The sequence below is a fragment of the Lissotriton vulgaris genome, chromosome 1_1, assembly GCF_964263255.1.
Source record: "Lissotriton vulgaris chromosome 1_1, aLisVul1.2, whole genome shotgun sequence".
Taxonomy (NCBI): domain Eukaryota; kingdom Metazoa; phylum Chordata; class Amphibia; order Caudata; family Salamandridae; genus Lissotriton; species Lissotriton vulgaris.
Window position 1 is genome coordinate 1,103,379,572 of NC_141685.1, and position 22,540 is coordinate 1,103,402,111.

The window sequence follows — 22,540 nt, forward strand, 5'->3', positions numbered from 1 at the left end:
CTCCAACTCAACATCACTAAGTTCATCTGGGGTGGACGTAGACCGTGATTCTCCAACAAAATTCTTATGCTTTATCGAGACAGGGGTGGGCTTGCATGTCCCAACTTGCTGGACTACTACTGGGCCTCTCTCCTTCGCTTCATCTCTGAGTGGATGGCGCGGGAGAGAGAAAAGGTCTGGTTCCATATGGACAGGACGGTGACTGGCAGAACAATTTGGGACCTCCCCTGGCTATCCCGGACCTCACGTTCCCGTAGTGCCTACATTGTCCTACCCAGCAGGACAGTACTGGACATCTGGGACAAAGTGGCAGTCTCCAAGGGACGCACTACTTTTCCGTCCCCCCACACCTCATCACTGGAAACTCGCACTTCCCACCGGCTGTTGACCCACAGGTGTTCTCTGACTGGTGCAGAACGATTCAGGATCTGTTCCTAGGTGATACATTTAAAACCTTTGATCACTGCAAGGAAGAGTTCCAACTCTCAGAGGAAGCCAGACTACAATACATACAGCACTGTCATTGTATATACACGTCTTCCTTAACACAGGCCGCCACTCGAGTGTTCACCCCTTTTGAATGCTTTGTACGCTCCTTTGATGACTCTAAGGCACTCATCTCCCGGACTTATCATGTTTTACAACATCCCCCGCTTGTGGACCATCCATATCAGCGCCAATGCCACTTAACCGCCTCTTTTGAAATTGCCCCTGCTCAATGGAACCGCCTGTGGCGGGATATCCCGAAAATCTATCGCAGCATCTATCAATGGGTAACTGGATATAAAATTAATACGCACTGGTACTAAACCCCCCTTCTGCTGCACAAGATGTTCCCCACCTCCTCTCCTTTGTGCTGGAGATGCTCGAGCTTTCCGGGTGATTTTATTCATATATGGTGGGCCTGTCCGCTTTTGACCCTATATTGGAAAGAGGTTCTCAGTTATATCAAAATGGTGCTTGGCTTCCCCCTGCCTGAAACTCCAGTCACAGTACTCCTAGGCCTTAAACTTGATAATCTGCAAGCACTTACCCACAGCGATTGACATAGTGCCCTCCACATGCTAGGCGCTGCTAAACAGCTCATTGCCTTGTACTGGAAAAAAGCAGAGACCCCTCCAATTAATATCTGGTTCACGCGATTGTGGCATACTGTGACTATGGAATTACTTACCACATGCTTACAGTCTTGCGACACCCATTTCACCAAATTATGGCAGCCACTGGTCACCTGTCTTTGTAAAATGGAGCATTTGAGTCGGGCCCTACGCCTCTTTGAAGATGCTGTGTACCCTCCTGACCCTGACAGATTATCTGCATAACCCATCTGGCCCCATCTTTCAACAATCACTGCGCGCACCGAAGGGCGACCTGGCTATTCTACACCTTTGATCATCCACCCTGCCCCCCCTTCCCTCTTCCCTATTGTCTCTGGTCACAACTCCTGAACCTGATAACCACTTCGGCTTTTTCTCCCTGCATCTCTATAATTGCCCCCAACCCCTCAGTATCAGCCCCCTTTCCTTCTCTTTCTTCCTCTCCTCTTTAAGCTTTCCTGTTATCTAACATCTCCCTATCTATTTCTTCATGTTCACCTCCTTTTTCCTATTCACGTTGATTTTGGGTTCCCTTGTTCTTGTTGATAAAAGGCTCCTCATAATTGAGCTTCTAAGCAGTGCTTTTCGTACTAAGCGGCCAGCCCATCATGGGTTGTAGGCGACTTGCTGTGTAACATCCGAACGGATACCAACTACCTACGCTCTGCATATTCATTTAAATTTATGCGACCAGCCCTTCACAGGGTTGAAGGCGACATGCTGTGTATACGGGACATCTCCTCTGGTTCTCCTTTTGAAAAATAAAAAAAGACTTCAATCAACAACAAAAAAAAAGAAAGAGGACAGGCTTACTCCATGCTAAGATTGAAGATTGGCAACCATTGCAAGTTGGTCTGGGGTTGGCGCTAACTAGCAAGTTAAACCAGTAAAGGGTTGCCACTGCAGGTCACACTGGGTAGCATGTAGCATGAGCAATTTAGACTAGGAATGTACTGTCACTAGCAAATGAACTCAGTACAAGCCACTGGCAAGTTAGACCTATGGCAAGTATGCCATGTTCGACTGGCCAATTAGCAGCAAGGCCAGTTATAGGAATGTTAGAAGGAGCACAACATATTAATAGGGGTGGGCAGAATGTTTATCTTGCGAAGTTCCAAAAAATGTGAGCTGGATAGCGAGAATTGGCATACTCTAGCATGATTTTCTGACGCCGGTTATCGCAAGCAGTCGTGAAGGGGCTGCTTTTTGAGTAGATTTGCTGCTGGCGATTATAATATGTTTGGGTTATCAATGCAGGTTAGAAAGAGAATGGGCTCACTCCATGCTAAGCTTGAAGATTGGCAGCCATTGCAAGTTGGTGTGGGGTTGGCGCTACCTAGCAAGTTAAACCAGTAAAGGGTTGCCACTATAGGTTACACTGGGTAGCAGCTAGCATGGGCAATTTAGACTAGGAATGTACTGTCACTAGCGAATGAACTCATTACAAGCCACTGGCAAGTTAGACCTATGGCAAGTATGCCATGTTCGACTGGCTAATTAGCAGCAAGGCCAGTTATAGGAATGTTAGAAAGAGCAAAACATATTAATAGGGGTGGGCAGAATGTTTATCTCACGAAGTTCCAGAAAATGTGAGCTGGATAGCGAGAATTGGCATCCTCTAGCATGATTTTCTGATGCCGGCTATCGCAAGCAGTTGTTGTGAGGGGGCTGCTTTTCGAGTAGATTTGCTGCTGGCGATAATAATATGTTTGGGTTATCAATGCAGGTTAGAAAGAGGACGGGCTCACTCCATGCTAAGATTGAAGATTGGCAGCCATTGCAAGTTGGTCTGGGGTTGGTACTACCTAGCAAGTTAGACCAGTAAAGGGTTGCCACTATAGGTTACACTGGGTAGCAGCTAATATGGGCAATTTAGACTAGGAATGTACTGTCACTAGCGAATGAACTCAGTACAAGCCAGTGGCAAGTTAGACCTATGGCAAGCATGGCATGATTGACTGGCCCATTAGCAGCAAGGCCAGTTATAGGAATGTTAGAAAGAGCACAACATATTACTAGGGGCGGGCGGAATGTTTTTCTCACAAATTTCCAGAAAATGTGAGCTGGATAGCGAGAATTGGCATCCTCTAGCATGATTTTCTGATGCCGGCGATCACAAGCAGTCATTGTGAGAGGGCTGCTGTTCGAGTAGATTTGCTGCTGTTCAAGTAGATTTTCTACTCGAGCAGCAGATAAAACAACTCGAATGGCCACGCACTCTTGTACAATGCATGGTGCCATTCAGTGCTGCTCATCCTACTGCAATAAAGAGCAGCCCTACATATTACTGCATGTTACACAGTCCACAGGTGCTCACTGGCAGCTTAAATTATGTAAAGGTTGTGACTGGCACAACCATCCTCAACCTACTCTGCGAAGAAACTGGAACAAAATCACCATCAACCAGATCTCCTCATCGCTTCTTCAAAACCCCCCTGCCCACTCCTCTAACCCCGACCAAGCAGCCATTAACCTCACCCAATGGCTATCCAACAGCGCCAACACCCTAGCACCGTTGAAAAAACATCAAATCAAACTAGGCAGCAAAAACGCCTCCTGGTTCAACGATGATCTTAAGAAATCTAAGAAACTCTGTCGCTCCCTCGAGAAGGCCTGGAAAAAAGACCCAAACACCAGCACCAGGGACGCCTTCAAAAACGCCACCCGCATACACCACCAACTAATCTGGTCTGCCAAGAAAGCCGCATTAAAAGACCGTCTAGATAACAACGCCCACAGCAGCAAGGAATTATTCAACATCATCAAAGAATTTACCAACCCCTCAGCCAACTCCAACGACATCACCCCCTCTCAAGCCCTCTGCAAATCCCTAGCTTCATTCTTCCACAACAAAATCGCAGACATCCACAACAGCTTCGACAACCGACCCGGAGACCAACCCACCCAACTCTCTGCAGGACTTTCACCCCCCTTGAACATCCTTAATGACTGGAACCCAATCTCCACTGAGGACACCATCCGCCTGATGAACTCCATCCACTCAGGATCCCCCACCGACCCATGCCCTCACCACATCTTCAACAAAGCAGACTCCATCATAGCACCACACCTCCGAGACGTCATCAACTGCTCCCTCAACTCCGCCACCTTCCTGGAAAGCTGGAAACACGCCGAACTCAGCGCCCTTCTGAAAAAACCCACAGCTGACCCCACCGAACTCAAAAATTACCGCCCCATCTCGCTCCTTCCATTCCCGGCCAAAGTCATCGAGAAAGCTGTCAACAACCAGCTCGCCGCCTTCCTCGAAACCAACAAATCCCTCGACTCCTCACAGTCCGGCTTCCGAGCCAAACACAGCACTGAGACCGCCCTCATCGCAGCAACAGACGACATTCGAACTCTACTGGACAATGGAGACACAGTCGCCCTCATCCTCCTCGACCTCTCCGCAGCCTTCGACACAGTCTGTCATAGCACCCTATTACAGCGCCTCAGAAACATCGGAATCCAAGGAAAAGCACTGGAATGGATCACCTCGTTCCTCACCGGAAGAACCCAAAGAGTCCACCTCCCACCATTCAAGTCAGAAGCCACTGAAGTCATCTGCGGCGTACCACAAGGATTTTCACTCAGCCCCACCCTCTTCAACGTATACATGAGCCCCCTCGCGGCCATCGCACGCCAACACAACCTCAACATCATCTCCTACCCTGATGACACTCAACTGATCCTATCACTCACCAAATACCCTAACACTGCCAAAACCAACCTACATGAAGGAATGAAAGAAGCAGCCGAGTGGATGAAGCACAGCCGTCTAAAACCGAACTCAGACAAAACATAAGTCCTTATCCTAGGAACCTCCCCCTCCGCCTGGGATGACTCTTGATGGCCAGAGGCCCTTGGAAAAGCACCCATCCCGACAGACCACGCACGGAACCTAGGCGTCATCCTGGACTCCTCACTCTCTATGAACTGACAAGTCAGCGCCGTTTCATCATCTTGCTTCAATATTCTTCGCATGCTCAAAAAAACATTTCGCTGGATCCCCACCGAAACTAGAAAAACGGTCACCCACGTACTGGTCACGAGCCGCCTGGACTACGGAAACACCCTATACGCCGGTACCACCGTAAAACTCCAGAAAAAACTCCAATGCATCCAGAACGCTTCAGCCAGACTCATACTAGACATCCCGCGTAAAGACCACATCTCTGATCACCTGAAAAACCTCCACTGGCTCCCCGTTAATAAGAGGATTACTTTCCGCCTCCTAACCCACGCACACAAAGCACTTTACGAACTTGGACCCGAATGCCTCAACACACGACTTTCCTTCTACACCCCCTCCCGCCAGCTACGATCCTCCAACCAAGCCCTTGCTACTGTACCTCGCATCAACAAAACCACCATGGTAGGTAGATCCTTCTCCTACCTGGCAGCTAAAACCTGGAACTCACTTCCCACTCACCTTCGCCTCACTCAGAACCACCTAGCATTCAGAAAGCAACTTAAAACTTGGATATTCGACAAGTAATTCCCCACCCTTCTTCAAGCGCCTTGAGACCCTCTGGGTATGTAGCACGCTATATAAATCATCTGACTTGACTTGACTGGCGGGTGATGGTTATAGGCTGCCATTGGTTTGTTTTTAGACCAGACACGTGCTGGTAGTGGCAGGTTAGAATACATGAGGTATGCCCATGCCAAATTACTCTGCAGAAGTGTAGCAACCAGCAGGTTAGAGTTGCCTAGGTAAGGATGGTTAAAAATTCTAGAAAATATAAGGGTCCTGAAGGTAGATGTGGATGTCCGTTCAACAGCAAAATAGAAACCTACAAGTAGTAGAAATGCCTTGAAAATGTGCATATCATGGACACAAGAGTTTGCAAACATTTATTGAGTGATTTATATGGCTCTCAATTAATCCTGCTACATTTTTCAAAAGTGATACCAACCTTTGCCTGCTTTTGGATCTATCAGCTGAACAGAGCGGCGATGTCGGTTTCCTGTCTGAGGGCATTTGAGTTCTGAAGAAGGAGAAAAAATGAGCCCAATGAGTATGTTTTCACCAAATAAATGTATTTTCTGCATTGAAGCGATCATCATACAATGAATATTTGTTTGTTGAAGTAATAGTGTTAGTACTGATCTTGTTGTGGTGTATATGTTGATCTTTTTATAAAAGGAGGCAGATTCCTTTTGTTGTTCGATCAGAGGAATTAGATACCTGTTCGAAGTGGAGTAGTGGTCTTAAAACTTGTTTCAAGAGCCAGTCCAGCATCATAAAAGACCCCCACATTGTTGGCACCACCCCCAGGAGTGCATCCAATGTCATTCTTTTCCACAAAGCCCCACACCTGAAAAAGACAATGGAAAAGGTATTAATTTCTCAACAAATTGTTCTGTTTATTTCTACCCAAAACGAAGTTCATTTTTCTAAGTCAAACTGCTGATTTTATCACAGAGAGTGGAATATGTGTGAAAAGCTTTTAGCTGGGCAAGTGGAAACTTTGATTCTGTCCTCTCTGACTTCTGGATCTTCATCATGGCTATGAATGTTCGAATTACAAAGCAACCTCTGTAGTCTGGCATGCCATTCCAGAAAGACCTCTCTTTACGGTGTCAATAGAAACTCTGCTCCTGTTCTAGCATTAAGCCCTCCCTCCTGAACCTTGTTTCTACCTACTAATTCTAATAGAACACTAGAATGTTTAGTCCAACGTGAGCCTTGTCTACATTCAAAAATTCAAATGGATCATACAATATTTAGTGCAACGTGTACCTTGCCTCCATCCCCTAATTCAGATGGATCACCGGAATATTTAGCTGGCAGTTTAAGCTAAAGTGTCTAGAATTTGAACTTTCTCTCTATGGAAGACCATGCATAGATTTTTAGGACCTACTCAAGATATGTAGGAAATGCTTCTGTTTTTCATGTCCCCCCACCCCATTTTCTGGACTGATGCTGCTGGTTTTTCGATTCTAAGAGTGCACTGAGGTCTGCTAACCAGAACTCAGTGCCAGTGTTCTAACATTTAAACAAATATATGTCAAAATGGCTACACCCAATTGGCAAGGACTCCCTTACTTATAAGTCCCTAGTATATTGTACCCAGGGCATGTAAGGCAGAGTGCCACCATAGGGCTGCAGCACTGGTTGTGCCACCAAAAGAGTGACAAAGGACAACATGGCTCCCAGCCTGCATCTGCAGACTGGAAGGTCAGTGTGCACACTTCTATTTCGACTTTACCATTACTACCAATGGCAAAAACCACCATGTCCCTTAATAATATATGTAACTCTCCCCTAAGGAAGGCCTATTGAATCCTATGGCAGGGAGCTGTATGTTGTTAAGTTAGACATGTATATTTATATGTCTTAGCAGCAAACCATCCAGATTGTTGTTTTGCTGTGAATAAAGTCAGTATCAGGGTTTACTGGTTGGCACCCCAACCCTGGCTGGGGAGACATTTGAATGACTCCCAGGACCAATGACAGTTGATGCAGAGAGAGTAGCCACCTTCTCCCCCAGGATGGGCACTCAGGGATATTAGCAAAACGGCAGGCTTCAAAGATGAAAGGAGAGAAGCTACACTGACACCCCTGAGCAGGATGCCTTTTCTTCCTGCAAACAAGTAGAGATAGGGTTGAGGAGGGAAACCTTGCCCCCAAACAGGTTTTAGCGTGGGCATGTGGCCCTCTGATAGCCACATTCCTGAGGTTGGCGAACAAGCTCCTCACAACCAAGGAAAGGTTGTGCCATCTTGAAAGGGGGAAGAATGTGGCACTCTGGGATGGCCAGATAGAACGCATCACAGAAACTTCATCACTAGGTAGGAGGGGACTCTGTAGCCCATTGACTAGGGACCGCAAACTCCTTTTGAGGCACTTTCCTGGGATAAATAATAACTTAAAGGAATGACCGAAGAAGGTCTGCCCTGCTGCACTCAACCCACACAAAGAAAGGCTGCACAGTTGAGAGGGCTGCTCCTGCAACATAAAAGTTTTCATGGGACTTTGTAGCCTGTGGCCAGTTTCACCTTTCATCACCCGAGGACCTAGGGACAACCACAGGACCACCAGTTGACCGCACTTCAACTGGATCATCCTTTGATAATTTTTCAACTGTGTCCTCAGCATCATGACCACTCCATTGATTCCTATGGTGGTTGTCTTGTAACCTTTGAAGGCCTTAAAAATGCTCTGGTTGCCAGGTAACTGTCCAAAGTATCCGCTCTGACCCCCTAGACTTCCGTCATGTCGGAATTGGTTGCCCAAATCGTACCGGAGTAGTCAAACTAACTGTTCCAGCATATGTTAGATTCCAAGTTATCTAGCTCTAAAGAGCTTGGGATTACAGCTGATCAGTGGGTACACATTAGGGTGCCTGGACTATCCCAAGGTGTGGGTTCAGGGGTTACAATTCGTTTTCCTGGGTTGTTAGGAAATTGAACCCTTGGCCCACTGGCTGCCATTATGGTAAAGTGTGGGCAGTGGCCAAGAATCAATGAGGTACAAGTTTAGACATTAAGGGATATAGGTGTCAGCATAACCATGGTGATGGCCAAGCTGGTTTCCTCAAGCCAGATTCTACATAAAGAATTGCATGAGATAGTGAACAATGACAATGTAACAAAGTCACATCCCATAGATGTGGTAGACTTTGAGTGGGGAGGGGTTACAGGCCCAAAGAAAGTAGCTGTGTCCTCTGCCATCCCAGTGGAGTGTATATTGGACAACGTCCTTGAAGCTTCTTCCTGGGCAGAGGTGGAGAGAAGCACTCAGGCGCCACGCTGGGTCTCCTAAGTCGGTGTGTGTCTCCACCATAGCATAAAAGGCCTTAAAGGAGTGTCAAGGGACTGTGAATCCTGAAACAGTGGACAAAGTCCATAGCAACATGAGGAGAGGGGTAAGCCTCGGAAGACCACTTCCAAAAGTCCACAGAGCCAAAAGGAGCCCCACCCTCAGGGGATAGGCTTGGTCTCTGAAGAGGAGGGAACTGCCCTGAAGGACTGGTCTGACCCGGCACAACTTCAAGGAGCAGCGGGGCCCTCCAGAGTGAACTTGAGCAGGTGACAGAAGTGCTGTCCCACTCTTTAAGGCCTGAGACAATTGGCTGCTAGACAAGAGGACTGCGATGTTAGCATACCCTAAAGTATACTGGGAGGAGGGAATCCTGTACTGGGAATCAAGCGACCGCCAAACCAGGGACAACCTGGAGAGTGGTGGTCCCCCAACAGTACAGCAAGTTCCTCCTTAACCTAACCAATAACATCCCCTTAGCTGGACATCTGGGACAGCTTAAAACCTAGGACAGGTTGGTCAATCTCATTTATTAGCCTCATTTGTCAGAAAAGGTAAAGGAGTGTTGTCGCTCCTGTGTTACTTGTCAGGACAGTTGCAAGATAGGTACCAGGCAAAGACTCCCCTCATACCACTTCCAGTGGTGGGAACTCCCTTTGAGAGGGTAGGGTTCGATATAGCTGGGCCCCTAGACCCACCTACTGCCTTAGGGCATAGGTTTATACTGGTGGTATTGGACCACGCAATTAGATATCCAGAGGCTATACTACTTCACGTGATGACCTCTGACTACCATTGTTTTAATTGACTTTATGTCTGTACTAGCATTTTGGCCTGTGTGTGTATATATATATATATATATATATATATATATATATATATTCACACTCGTACCCTCTCAGCGACGCCCACCATCCGGAGCCATCAACAGGAAGAAGAGAACGGGAGACCCAGAGTGCAAGTGAGTTCTTTTATTTCTCAGTACACCACGGCAGCATAACGTTTCGGCCTACACAGAGGCCTTGGTCACATGGCGCACCGAGAGAGTTGCGTGAATTTAAAGTGCTCGTGCATTCAAAATAGTACATTTTGATTGGTTGGGTAAATTTTGGGGGAGTGTCCAAATTTCGGTTATTGACAACGTGTTGCGATTAGTGTAGGGACACCAGACCATTCATGTGTTGCCTATTTCATTAATAACTGTTTAAATACAAATTTATCTTAAGTCATTATAAAATACATACAAAGCATTTCATATATTTACAACTATTACAAATAACCATATCATATGCCTTAATAGCAATATTTACATATGTAATTTGATAGTCGATTGATCGGATACATAGGCTTCTATGGTCTTTTCCTCACCTACATTATATTTTGACCAAAAAATACCAATTAAAAATCGCATATTTTGAGGGATTGAACAATGTCAATTCTATGTACTTGCCATGACTCCTCCTAACACCATTGTACTGTAATATACGAATGCACTTTGAAACAGAAGTGATTAAAAACAATAATTGCTGAAATTGTTATTTACATGCAGCCTGATGCAACTTCTGACAGGAACTAGCAAATGAATATGTTACTGCTCAAGGTTGACTATTTAACTTAGTTGTTTGTTTCATATACAGTTGTATTAGCCACCAGTAACATGTAATCAATGGTAAGCATGATTGTCTGTTAGACCAAATGCCAATGGACATGCGGGGAGATGGAATACACTGAAATGATGGCAATCCGGAGCTCCTATAGGCACGTATAAAAATCCTCCGTAGAGTTGAGACCATTAGGAGTTTTGCTGTCCATTTCCAGGATATACCTGGTCTCAAGTGCCCTTAGATTCCCTTCTCTATTCCCACCTCTCCTAAGGGGACCCACAGAGTCTATGGCATAATATCTAAGGAGTCCACTATCATTGTTGTGGTGCTCCTTGAAATGCCTTGCAACCGGGTATGTGGCATCGTTGGTATTAATGGCCCTAATGTGCTGGAGTACCCTTTTGTGGACCTGCAATTTGGTACTACCAATATATTGCAGACCACATGGGCACTCCAGCACATAAACCACATACTCCGTCTTGCATGTCAACTTTTTGCTGATCTTGCGTGGCACTGTAGAGAATGCTGTTAGGAACTCGGTTTTGTTGAGTCCTTGCGAGCATGCCTTGCAGCTAGAGCACTTTCTGAAGCCTCTGCTCGCTGCTAACCAATTTTTAGGTGGAATCACCTCCGGACTGGATTTAACTAAAGCATCCTGTAACGAGTATGCTTTTCGGAAGGTGATAATTGGTTTGTTGGGCATATATTCTCCAATTACTGGATCTAATTTAATTAGATTCCAGTGATGATTAATTATTTTTCTCAGTGCCGCATGTTGACTATTGTAGGTCCAGATAAGTCTAACTGGTTGAATACCATCGGATTTTGGGGCACTCTGTGCTTTCTTATGGGTCAGTGCAATGCTACGGGACAAAGCATTAGCTTTTCTGATTGCTATGTCAATATGATTTTATAAATATATATATATATATATAAATATATATATATATATATATATATCCAAACACATTGGCCTTTCTTTTCCCGGCTTGTGCGGCGCTCTCGTGGGGTGCGTAACTAACTCCTGCGGCTGAAAGCCAAGCCGCTAACAATAGAACCAAGGTTCCCCGGTTTCCCAGGAAAATGGGCCTCACTCGTTCCTCGATTGGTAATACAATTTTATTTACTCATTTCTCTGTGGGCATTAATAGTTCTGGTATCAAGACAGACGCTGGAAATTACCCGACGCGTTTCGGCATTGCAAATGCCTTGTTCACGGTAATGAGTAACAATACATCTTGTCCTTTTACTCTTTTGCTACACACAAATGAATGTACCTAATTTCCTGCTACATGCCCCTGTCTGATGGCATTCTGGGACATGTAGTGCAAATCCAAACATTCAAATTTTTGCCCTTCTTGCTTTTTCGGGGAACTTGGCTTAGACATATATTGAATTAATTCTATTGACATGTGAAATATTATTACCATTCATGATTATACCTTACAGTTACCAAATATTGTTACATACTCTCCGTGTCAATATATGATAGTCCCGGGCTTTTACATATCGGTCTACCTGTCAGTTTTTTCGTTACATATTAGAATTTTAAAGCTTTTTATTCTTTATTCCCTATAATCTATTAGTCCTGACAGGATTCATCCTTGAATTCCCACTGATGTGCTGGTATGATCTGAGTTCACAGTACCTGTTTTTGAATGTTATAACTTTATTGTTCATAAGCGAATGTACAGTTCTTACGATTGGTTCAATCCAAAGGGGGTCATACTCCTCATGTTGAAAATGTAACATGATTCTTTCTGACGGAGGGTTTTCTCTCTGTCTCCTCCTCTTACATTTTGATGGATCATTTCTACTTTGTAGAATTTTAAACTCATCCAGTCACTTTTATGTGCTGCTTCCATATGCCTAGCAATCGCATTGTTTTTGTCTTTGTTCTTGGTTGCATGTACATGCTCTAATATTCTTTTCTTCAGTTCACATGTCGTGCTCCTGACATATGTTAGAGTGTGGGCACTCTACAATGAAAACAACATATTTGCTTTTGCATGTGATCAGTTCACGTATTTTCCAGCATTTTTTGTTTGCCATCTCAATTTCCTGCATTGGTCTAGCTATTTGACAAACTTTGCAATTAAAACATTTCAATGTCTGAAGCGGAAATTTCACTATTGAAAAAGGGCATCAATTTTTGTCCAACTCAAAACATGGATTTAGTGCAAACCCGTATAGATATATATCTATACGTGAGAAAATTAAAATTGGCGAAATTCTTTGCTGAAAATAAATACAAAGGAAGAAAAGAAACCATAATTAGAATGACGGAATCAACATTGAAAGCAAAAGAAGCTGAGGCATATGTTACTCTATTAAATTTGAACGCATTGGAAAATGAGGAAGTATCACTTAATGAAGCGTGCCCACAAATGGGGGCAGGTATAAGCGATAAACACTCCAAATCAAAATTTTATCCTCAATTATTACCGGGCAATAAGGTTGATCTCTTTCAGGAAGCTATCATCCAGGATTTATATGATTTGAACCATACAAATCACAAAGACAATCTAACAAGAAGTGAAAGGGACGCCCTAAAAAAACTGATGGAGGATAAAGAAATCAAAATCAAAACCGCGGACAAAGGCGGTAATATCGTCATTTGGGGGAAGGAAGCTTATGTTATGGAAGCCCATAGACAATTGAAGAATACCTGCTACTATGAACAACTGCAAACAAATCCGATGGCACGCATCAAAAGTGAGCTGGATCATAAGATACTACAATGGAAAAGATCTAATTTGCTCGATGAAGAGGAAGCCATATATTTAACAGTGGACCACCCAGTACTGGCCACCATATACTTCCTCCCAAAAATACATAAGAGGATCGATAATCCACCAGGACGTCCAATTTTGTCAGCAAGAGGTTCACTATTGGAACCAGTAGCAAACTACATAGACTATTTTTTAAGACCCTTTGTGGAGAAATTAAGCTCCTACATAAAGGACACAAGCCATATCCTGAGAAAATTAAAACAGATAAAGTGGAAGGAATCATATCAAATGATTACTATGGATGTGATCTCACTTTATACGACAATTGAAAATGACGCAAGTATGAAAGCAAACAATTATTTCTTAGGTGAACACAGCATTCATTTAAAAGAACACAATGAAATGTTGAATGAAATGATGAGGATGTGTCTGACAGAGAACATATTCATGTTCGGAGAGGAATTATACCGTCAAAAAAGTTGGACTGCTATGGGTTTTTCCTTTAGTCCAAATTACGCTTGTCTCCTAATAGGATGGTGGGAGCAGGAAGTAGCGTGGAACAATCAACATCAAAAATATGTGGAGAAAATAATAAGCTGGACCAGATTCATCGATGACTTGTTAATCATATGGAATGGGACCAGAATGGAATTTCAAGAATACTTTGAGATCCTCAATGAGAGTTTAAAAAATCTGAAATTCACTTATGAACTAAGCAACCAAAGGATCACATTCCTGGATACGGAAGTCTACATAAAGGACAAAAAACTACAAACCACAATCCACCTAAAGAGCACGGCAACAAATGCAACACTTCTTCCTTCAAGCTTCCACCTACCATCCTTAAAAACCAGCATACCAAATGGAGAGTTCCTCCGAATTCGAAGAATCTGCAGTGAATCAACAGAATGGGATAAACCCAGCAAAGCTGCTGCAAGAAGATTCCAACACAGAAATTATAACAACAAAGTTATAAAGAAAAGCCTATTGAGAGCAGAAGAAAAAACGCAAGAAGATTGTTTAGAGAACAAAGATACATCCAAACAAAAAGCAGAACCACAGTCTGAAGGACAAATCAGACTAATTATGGACTATTCACAAGAATCAAAAGCGATAATGCCCATACTATGCAAAAACTGGAAGATTCTGAAATTGGATAATACCTTGTCAAAAATAGTGGAAAACAACCCGATAGTAACATATCGTATAGCCCAGAATTTAAAAGACCAACTAATGCACAGCCACTTTGGAACGCAAACTCAGAAGAAAAACTGGCTCCAAAAAACAGGGTTTTGTGAAATGTTTTAATTGCAAAGTTTGTCAAATAGCTAGACCAATGCAGGAAATTGAGATGGCAAACTAAAAATGCTGGAAAATCCGTGAACTGATCACATGCAAAATCAAATATGTTGTTTACATTGTAGAGTGCCCATGTGCTCTAAAATATGTTGGGAGCACGACATGTGAACTGAAGAAAAGAATATTAGAGCATGTACGTGCAACCAAGAACAAAGACAAAAACAATGCGATTGCTAGGCATATGGAAGCAGCACATAAAAGTGACTGGATGAGTTTAAAATTCTACAGAGTAGAAATGATCCATCAAAATTTAAGAGGAGGAGACAGAGAGAAAACCGTCCGTCAGAAAGAATCACGTTATATTATCAACATGAGGAGTATGACCCCCTTTGGATTGAACCAATTGGAAGAACTGTACATTCACTTATGAACAATAAAGTTATAACATTCAAAAACGGGTACTGTGAACTCAGATCATACCAGCACATCAGTGGGAATTCAAGGATGAATCCTGTCAGGACTAATAGATTATAGGGAATCAAGAATAAAAAGCTTTTGAAATTCTAATATGTAACGAAAAAACTAACAGGTAGACAGATATGTAAAAGCCCGGGACAATCATATATTGACACGGAGAGTATGTGACAATATTTGGTAACTGTAAGGTATAATCATGAATGGTAATAATATTTCACATGTCAATAGAATTAATTCAATATATGTCTAAGCCAAGTTCCCCGAAAAAGCAAGGTGGGCAAAAATTAGAATGTTTGGATTTGCACTACATGTCCCAGAATGCCGTCAGACAGGGGCATGTAGCAGGAAATTCGGTAAATTCATTTGTGTGTAGCAAAAGAGTAAAAGGACAAGATGTATTGTTACTCATTACCGTGAACAAGGCATTTGCAATGCCGAAACGCGTCGGGTAATTTCCAGCGTCTGTCTTGATACCAGAACTATTAATGCCCAGGGAGAAATGAGTAAATAAAATTGGATTACCAACCGAGGAACGAGTGCGGCCCATTTTTCCTGGGAAACCGGGGAACCTTGGTTCTATATATATATATATATTCACTGAAAAAACCATAGGTTTCACACCAGTTATAGTTAGCTGGAAATTGTACTCGCATAAAACCATTGAAATTCCAACGTTATAGTTAGTTGGACTCACTATAACTTGCGCGCCTGCAATGCACTGCTGATGACGTCACATATTACATCACTCATGACATGGTCAGTGACATCAACTTTTCATTGGTTCAGAACAGTTTTGTTTTCCAAATGATGAAAGCCCCAACCTTTTTTCCTCATTCTCACTTTGTTCTTTGAGTGAGGAAGACCTGCTTTTTTCTAACAGATATGGCTACAGTACTATCAGCAGCTGGAGCATCTGCCCCACCACCACCACCACCACCACCACAAGGACCACCAGAAGATCACATTGGTGGTCAAGAAGAAGAGGAGGAGGGGGAGGAAGAGGAGGAAGGGACAAGGCAGTTCCTGCATGAAGACAATCCCCCATACAAACCAAGAGAGCACTTCATATGGGAGTTTTTCAAAATCCCAAGGGGTTTCAAAAAAGTAAACGCTGCAAAGGTGACTTGTCTCATCTGTAAAGCTGTGCTATCCAGGGGGAACCCTGCAAAAAAATATTCCTTTGGGACAATAATACGACACATGCAGCGTTTACACCCTAATAACTATTCTGCAGCAAAGGTGAGGGAAATCTGCAGTAACCTACCCAAATCATCATCCAGAACCTCTACAACTAAAGAACCCACTCCATCGGGTCCAGAGGCAAGTGAGGTGATTCCAAATATACAAACAAAGTTTGGGGGATACAAAATTGTTTGTATTTATTGTAACAAAACCATTAGTTATGGTGAAAAAAGCATTACACTAATCACTGTTGCTATGGATCACCACAAATGCCCGAGGAAACCATAATTTTTCCTGGGTTTTTTTGTGCTCCATTTGAGCCATTTTCAATTCCCTGTTTTTTGTTTCTCCCCATAAAAAATACAAAAAAATATAAAACTGTTCAGAAAAGCCAAAAAAAGTAAAAAATGTTCAAAAAAACATAAACAAAATATAAAACAACAAAAAGAATAAAAAAAACAGTTCTTTTTAGAACTACCTCCAATTTGTAAAAAAAGGCTTCATTTTTAAAAAATTCTGTCATTCTTTTTTCCTCATGGTACGCTCCCCGGTCCGCTCCCCGGTGCGCATACCGGGCGCTCCCCCCGCAAAAATCGGAAAAAATAAATAAAAATGTTTTGCCCCGTGGGGCCCTTTTATGGACCCCACATCAAACCTAGGGGGTCAGAGGGGGTCTACCCTGCCCCCTTTTGGTCATTTCCCCCTTTGTTTTTGCCACCTCTTGTGTCTCGATCCTACCGATATAATGAATAAAGTGAGCAACCCAGTAAACCTTTGGGAGCTGGGTGAGAAATAATAGAATGGGTAGGGTAGCCTCCAAAGGAGTTTGTTTTAAAAGATTAAATTTGATTGTGTCAGATGATTCAATACAGGTAATTTAATTGTCCTGAATAAAATTAATTTGAGTGAAACTAATCAAAGAACATAGATCTCAAAAAACATGACAACACTTCACATTCAGACAATAATTAACATATAAACAATAACCAATAGACATGTGTATAAGCAAAAAAGTAGATTTTATCAAATTTGAATCTTGCAGGGAAAAATACAATAAACCAAATGTGCAACACAGGAATACAGGACAAGTGTCAGAAAATTAATCAAACTCTCTGTATAGCCCGTGGGAAGCTTATCCAGAATACAGATGTAAAAAATTAATCTTCGGATAAAGCTGAGGGTCGACGTTTCGGTCTCTTATGGGCAATTCGCTGAGACCATCATCAGGACAATAGAAATTAATATTGTAACTCCCCAGAGGCGAAAATCGCTAAGAGTATCCTTTGGTTTTAAACTCTGTTGGCTTCAGTGGTAGTTCTGAATGAAGTGACAGAGTGACGGCTGAGATCCCCCGCGACTTGAACTCTGAGAAACCCAACAGATCGTACATTTGTTGACGATCACGTTATCACACCACGATTACCTGCACGGGTGTGTGACACAAGGAGAGCATTTAATTTCTTCCTTACCGCCATTTTTTAAGAGTATACAGATCTATTTCCACGCATTACCAGAGTCCCTGCAAAAGACTCCGATAGATGGTCGTTGAACCAAGATTCATCCAGAACAACCATTGAAGCGAATAGAGTATAAAACCAAAAGATACTCTTAGTGATTCTCACCTCTGGATTCATTCAGAATGGAAAGGGGCGACCATTCGGTCCCCCCGAACGTATGGCGGAGTACCACGATCCCCCCGGGAAGCCATCTTGGGCGGGAGGCGAGTCTCGGCTGGTATGCCCGAAGCGGCGTAGCCGGGGCACGCTTTTTCCCGCCCTGGAGTGGGCTGGCCTAGACACTGACGCGGCCGGCCACGCCCTTCGGGCAGGCAGGGGCGGGTTTACGCCCGCCCTGAAGACGGATAAAAGGAGCAACAAGCCAAGAAAGCATCCTCTTGTTCCTGTGCTCTGAAGCTGCACCTCCTCGCTGCACGTGAGCTCGAGACGGAACGAAGAGCCAATTTTGAGCGTGGTAATCTTTCTTTTTTGTCTTACAGATACTCTGTCTGAGAATGCCCAAGAAAGTCGGAAAGCGAGTTACTACCGATCAGATGCTCCTGAAAGAAGTAACCGATCTGAAGAAGCAGATGGCGGCTAAAGACGGGGAAGGGGGACCGAAACGACCTTTGTCGGGAGCAGCTCCCGGAGGGAAAGGCAAGAGGTCCAGAAGGGGGGCATCTGGGGGGGGGACCCCGGTTCCCGATACCCCACTTGAAGAGCCAACTCCAGTGCCGAGGGAGGGGAATCCGATTCCCGTGGTGGTCACTCCTGTGTCCGGGGAGGATATGCCTCCTGAGTTAGCAGCACAATTGGCAGCATGGTTGGGGAAAGATAGCGAGGGCGCCACGGCTGACGACGCACGGGTGTTAATGAAACAACTGCGTGAAACTAGGGAGGCGGTGAAGGCACCATCGCCAGTTACCCCGCTGTCTCCGGCGGCGGAAAAAGCAACAGGATCAGGTCCAGCGGCAGATGCAGCTTCTGGTTCAGGTAAGCGGCCATTGCCGATTGCGAGGGAGGGGTCTGCACCTTCACGAAGGGAAAAGGTGGGTCAGCATGTTCCTCTGGCAATTAAGGAAAAGATGTGGGCAGATGAATATGTAAACATTTTCTCTTTGCTTACCAACCATTATGAGATGGAGCATGTTAAGAGCCAAAAGGAGCTCATGCATCCGAGTGTTTGGCGCGCAAAAATGGCCGCCTTTAAGGTTGACGAAAACATTGGCACTTGGGGCAGGGCATGGGGAATATTTACCTCCATCATGGGCGAACGTAGGCCCGAGTTACTGACCGAATTGCCTATTTATCAGTCACGGATCATGGAGTATTATGGATCATATGGGGGCAATCAGTGGTTCTGTTACGATAATATTTTTAGAAAAGCGAAAGAACACGACAAAAACTTGACTTGGGATTGTTACGACTCTGTTTCATGGTCAAAAATGGAGAGTACAGGTATGTTGAAGGTACCATTGGTAGGGAGTAGCGGGGGTGAATCCTCCCGCCAATATGCTGGGACACCCTTTCGATCGGGTACAGGTAACGACTATCACTCGAAGCCGAACGGCAACGCAGGTAAAAGGGGGATTTGTTGGAATTTTAACAGGGGTAAATGTACGAGGCCCCAGGGGTCATGCAAGTTTAGACACGAATGTGGAGGGTGTGGGCAGCCATCCCATCCTGAGTCCATGTGCAGAGCCAAAACGGGTGATAACGGTGGTAGGGGAAGCGCCAAACAGGTCTGAAATGGTCCGAGGGGCGCCTTTACCTACTCCGATTGATTCCATGGCAATGATTCCTTGGCTCAACGAATACCCGGATCATGCTTCCGCTGGGGTGTTGCGGAACGGGTTTTCATATGGTTTCCGCATCCCAGTGGGGGATTTTCAGGGTGTAGCAAAATGTAAGAACCAACTGTCGGTCTTGCAACATACGACCGTGGTACAGGAAAAGATTGGGAAGGAGGTTACTCGAGGTCGAGTCGCCGGTCCATTCGATGTGCCACCATGTGCTAACTTTGTTTGTTCCCCTTTGGGGGTGGTCCCCAAGAAGGACCCGGGTGAGTTTCGGCTGATACATAATTTATCAGCCCCACGTGGTCTGTCCGTGAATGATGCGATAGACCCGGAAGTGTGTTCGGTGCGGTACGCATCTTTCGATGAGGCCGTTGCCATGTTGAATCGCCTAGGGCCCGGTGCGCTGATGGCAAAATCTGATATCGAGTCAGCGTTCCGGTTGCTCCCGGTACACCCAGACGATCAGCGTCTCCTTGGTTTCATGTTTCAGGGTCACTATTACATGGATAGATGTATGCCAATGGGATGCTCTATATCTTGTGCCTATTTTGAAAAGTTCAGTTGTTTTCTGCAATGGGTCTTCACAAAGAGGACGGGTTTTCAACATGTTATGCATTATCTCGATGACTTTTTGTTTCTGGGGGCAGCCGGGGATCCAGAATGTGGACAGGCTTTGAATGAATTTTGTGTCTTAATGAAGCATTTTGGTGTGCCATTGGCACCAGGTAAGACTGTGGGTCCCTCGACTTGCCTCGAGTTCCTGGGGATCGAGCTCGACTCAGAGGAAGGTTGATTACCAAGAGAAAAGGTGTTGAGATTCAGGGCATCCCTGGAAACGTGTATTAATGAGTCTAAGGTCAAACTGCATCAATTACAACAATTGGTGGGCCAGCTGAATTTTGCCCTGAGAGTAATGCCGATGGCCCGCCCCTTTTCCCGCTCGATCGCTCAGGCCATGGTCGGCCTGAAGGAGGGTCATCATCGCACGAGGCTATCGGCAGAGGTTCGCCAGGACATGCGCATTTGGTTGGCATTTCTGGCGGAGTTCAATGGTCGAATCGTCTGGAATAAACCGGCGGTGTCCTCCGAGGAGCTGGGGCTGTGGACAGATTCGGCTGGGAGCATTGGTTTTGGTGCCATATTCGGCACACAATGGTCGGCTCAAAAATGGCCGTTATGGTGGCATGAGTGTGGGCTGACAAGTAACATTGCCTTTCTTGAACTTTTTCCCATTCTGGTGGCCCTGAAAACTTGGCCTGAGGGATTCAGAGATCACTCTGTGGTGTTTTGGTCTGATAACATGACCGTGGTTGAGTGTATCAATAGCCAGGCAGCACGATGCAAATGGATTCTGAGATTGCTCAAAAAAATTGTGTTATTGTGTATGCAATTGAACGTGCTATTTAAGGCAAGACATGTGCCGGGGGTAATGAACCAAGCGGCTGATGCGCTTTCTCGTTTTCGTATGCAGGCCTTTTGGGGTTTTCTGCCCACAGCGGACCCGGTGGCGGCACCCTTTCCCGAAGCTCTCTGGTCTCTCGGTGCCCCGAACTACAGAACCTCGTGGGAGAGAGTTTAGCACCCAGGACGAGGAAGGCATATGAAGGGGCGTTCCGATCCTATTGGGCCTTTTTGGGGGCTGCTAGGGGAGAGCTTTGGGGCCAGGAAGAGCTAGTAGTAAAATTTCTGCTGTCTTTACATCAGGCAGGCAAATCAGTGGCTACGGCCCAGAGGCATCGGGCCGCCATTTCCTTTATGGCAAGGGCTCATGGGATCCAGGACCCGACAGCGTCTTTCGTTGTGCAAAAAGCGCTACGTGGGTGGCAACGCCTTGAGGGTCGCAGAGTAGATGAAAGGCGCCCGATAGGTCTGGATAGGTTGGCTCTGTTGTTATCTGTACTTCCTGCAACGTGTTCATCCCAGTATGAAACAGTGTTATTCCGAGCCGCTTTTGTGCTAGCATTCCATGGGGCTATGCGGGTAAGCGAACTAGTGGCAAAGAACAAGCAGGATACCATGGGGGGACTGTGCCGAGAGCACGTTCAGGTCAGGGGGGAGACAATGACGGTCTCGTTTGTCAGGTCCAAGACCGATCAGGGTGCAATTGGGGACTGCATAATCATACAAAGGATTCCCGGGTCTTCCATGTGCCCTGTGGTATGCGTAGAGGAATATTTAACGCAAAGGGTGGCATCATGGGGGGGGACCTTGTTAAGACACGCTGACGCCACCCCACTGACGAGGTTTCAGTTTCAGCGGGTGCTTGCGATGTCGATTTCGGCCGCGGGCTTGAACCCCGGCGAGTTTGGGACCCATTCCTTTCGGATAGGGGCTGCTACAGAGGCTACAGCAAGGGGTCTGAATGTTGAACAAGTAAAACGTGTGGGGCGTTGGTCCTCAAACTGTTATAAGAGGTATGTGCGGTTGCACATGTTGTGAAGCTGTAATGATGTACTCACGCTTCTTGTTTTTGTTTGGTTTTCAGTTGCGCAAGCCTACGAGGCGGGGCGGACTGTGCAGTCGACCCGACACCGGGGGGCCAGCGGTCAGACATCACCGGCTGTGAAAAAGGAGGTGTGGGTCGTGGGCCACTCATACGTGAGGCGTGCCGCGGACGTATTCAAAGCAGGTGACATGATTCACGTGGCTGGGGAATACGGGTACAGTGTGTCCTTCTACGGAAAGGGCGGGCTCTGTATTGACCAGTTTCGATCATTTTTTGAGGATTTGTTAGGGCGGACGAGGTCACCGCCGTCTGTAGTCATAGTACATCTTGGGGGCAATGATTTGGTGACCACTGGTAGACGACTTCTTCTTGAGGCGATGCTTTCCACGGTAAGTTGGTTGGCGAGAAGAGTTCCAGGGTGCACAATTGCATGGTCCCATATGATCCCACGGAAAGTGTGGCGGGGGGCTCTTTCGGTTTCTGCTCTGAACCATTCAGTAAGGAAAATTAATAATAAAGTGAGTAGATTGTTCCGTTCAAGTACACTGCATTCTATTTCGCATGGTTGTATTAAAGGGGACAGTATGTATTTGGGGGATGGTGTTCATTTGTCCCGGATGGGGAACGAGTTACTCATAGG

The 22,540-nt window shown here is 45.2% G+C and overlaps 1 protein-coding gene across 2 annotated transcripts in view; it reads right to left on the reverse strand.

The window, feature by feature from the left end:
• LOC147748681 (A.superbus venom factor 1-like) overlaps nucleotides 1–22,540 on the reverse strand; it is a 1,130,076-nt gene that overhangs the window by 704,293 nt on the left and 403,243 nt on the right. For both annotated transcript variants that reach the window (XM_086963555.1, XM_086963554.1), the window contains exons 15-16: nucleotides 6,289–6,418; nucleotides 6,017–6,088 (exon numbers count right to left, since the gene is read on the reverse strand). In XM_086963555.1, the coding sequence (XP_086819681.1) occupies nucleotides 6,017–6,088; nucleotides 6,289–6,418 (202 nt within the window). The remainder of the gene's footprint in view (nucleotides 1–6,016; nucleotides 6,089–6,288; nucleotides 6,419–22,540) is intronic.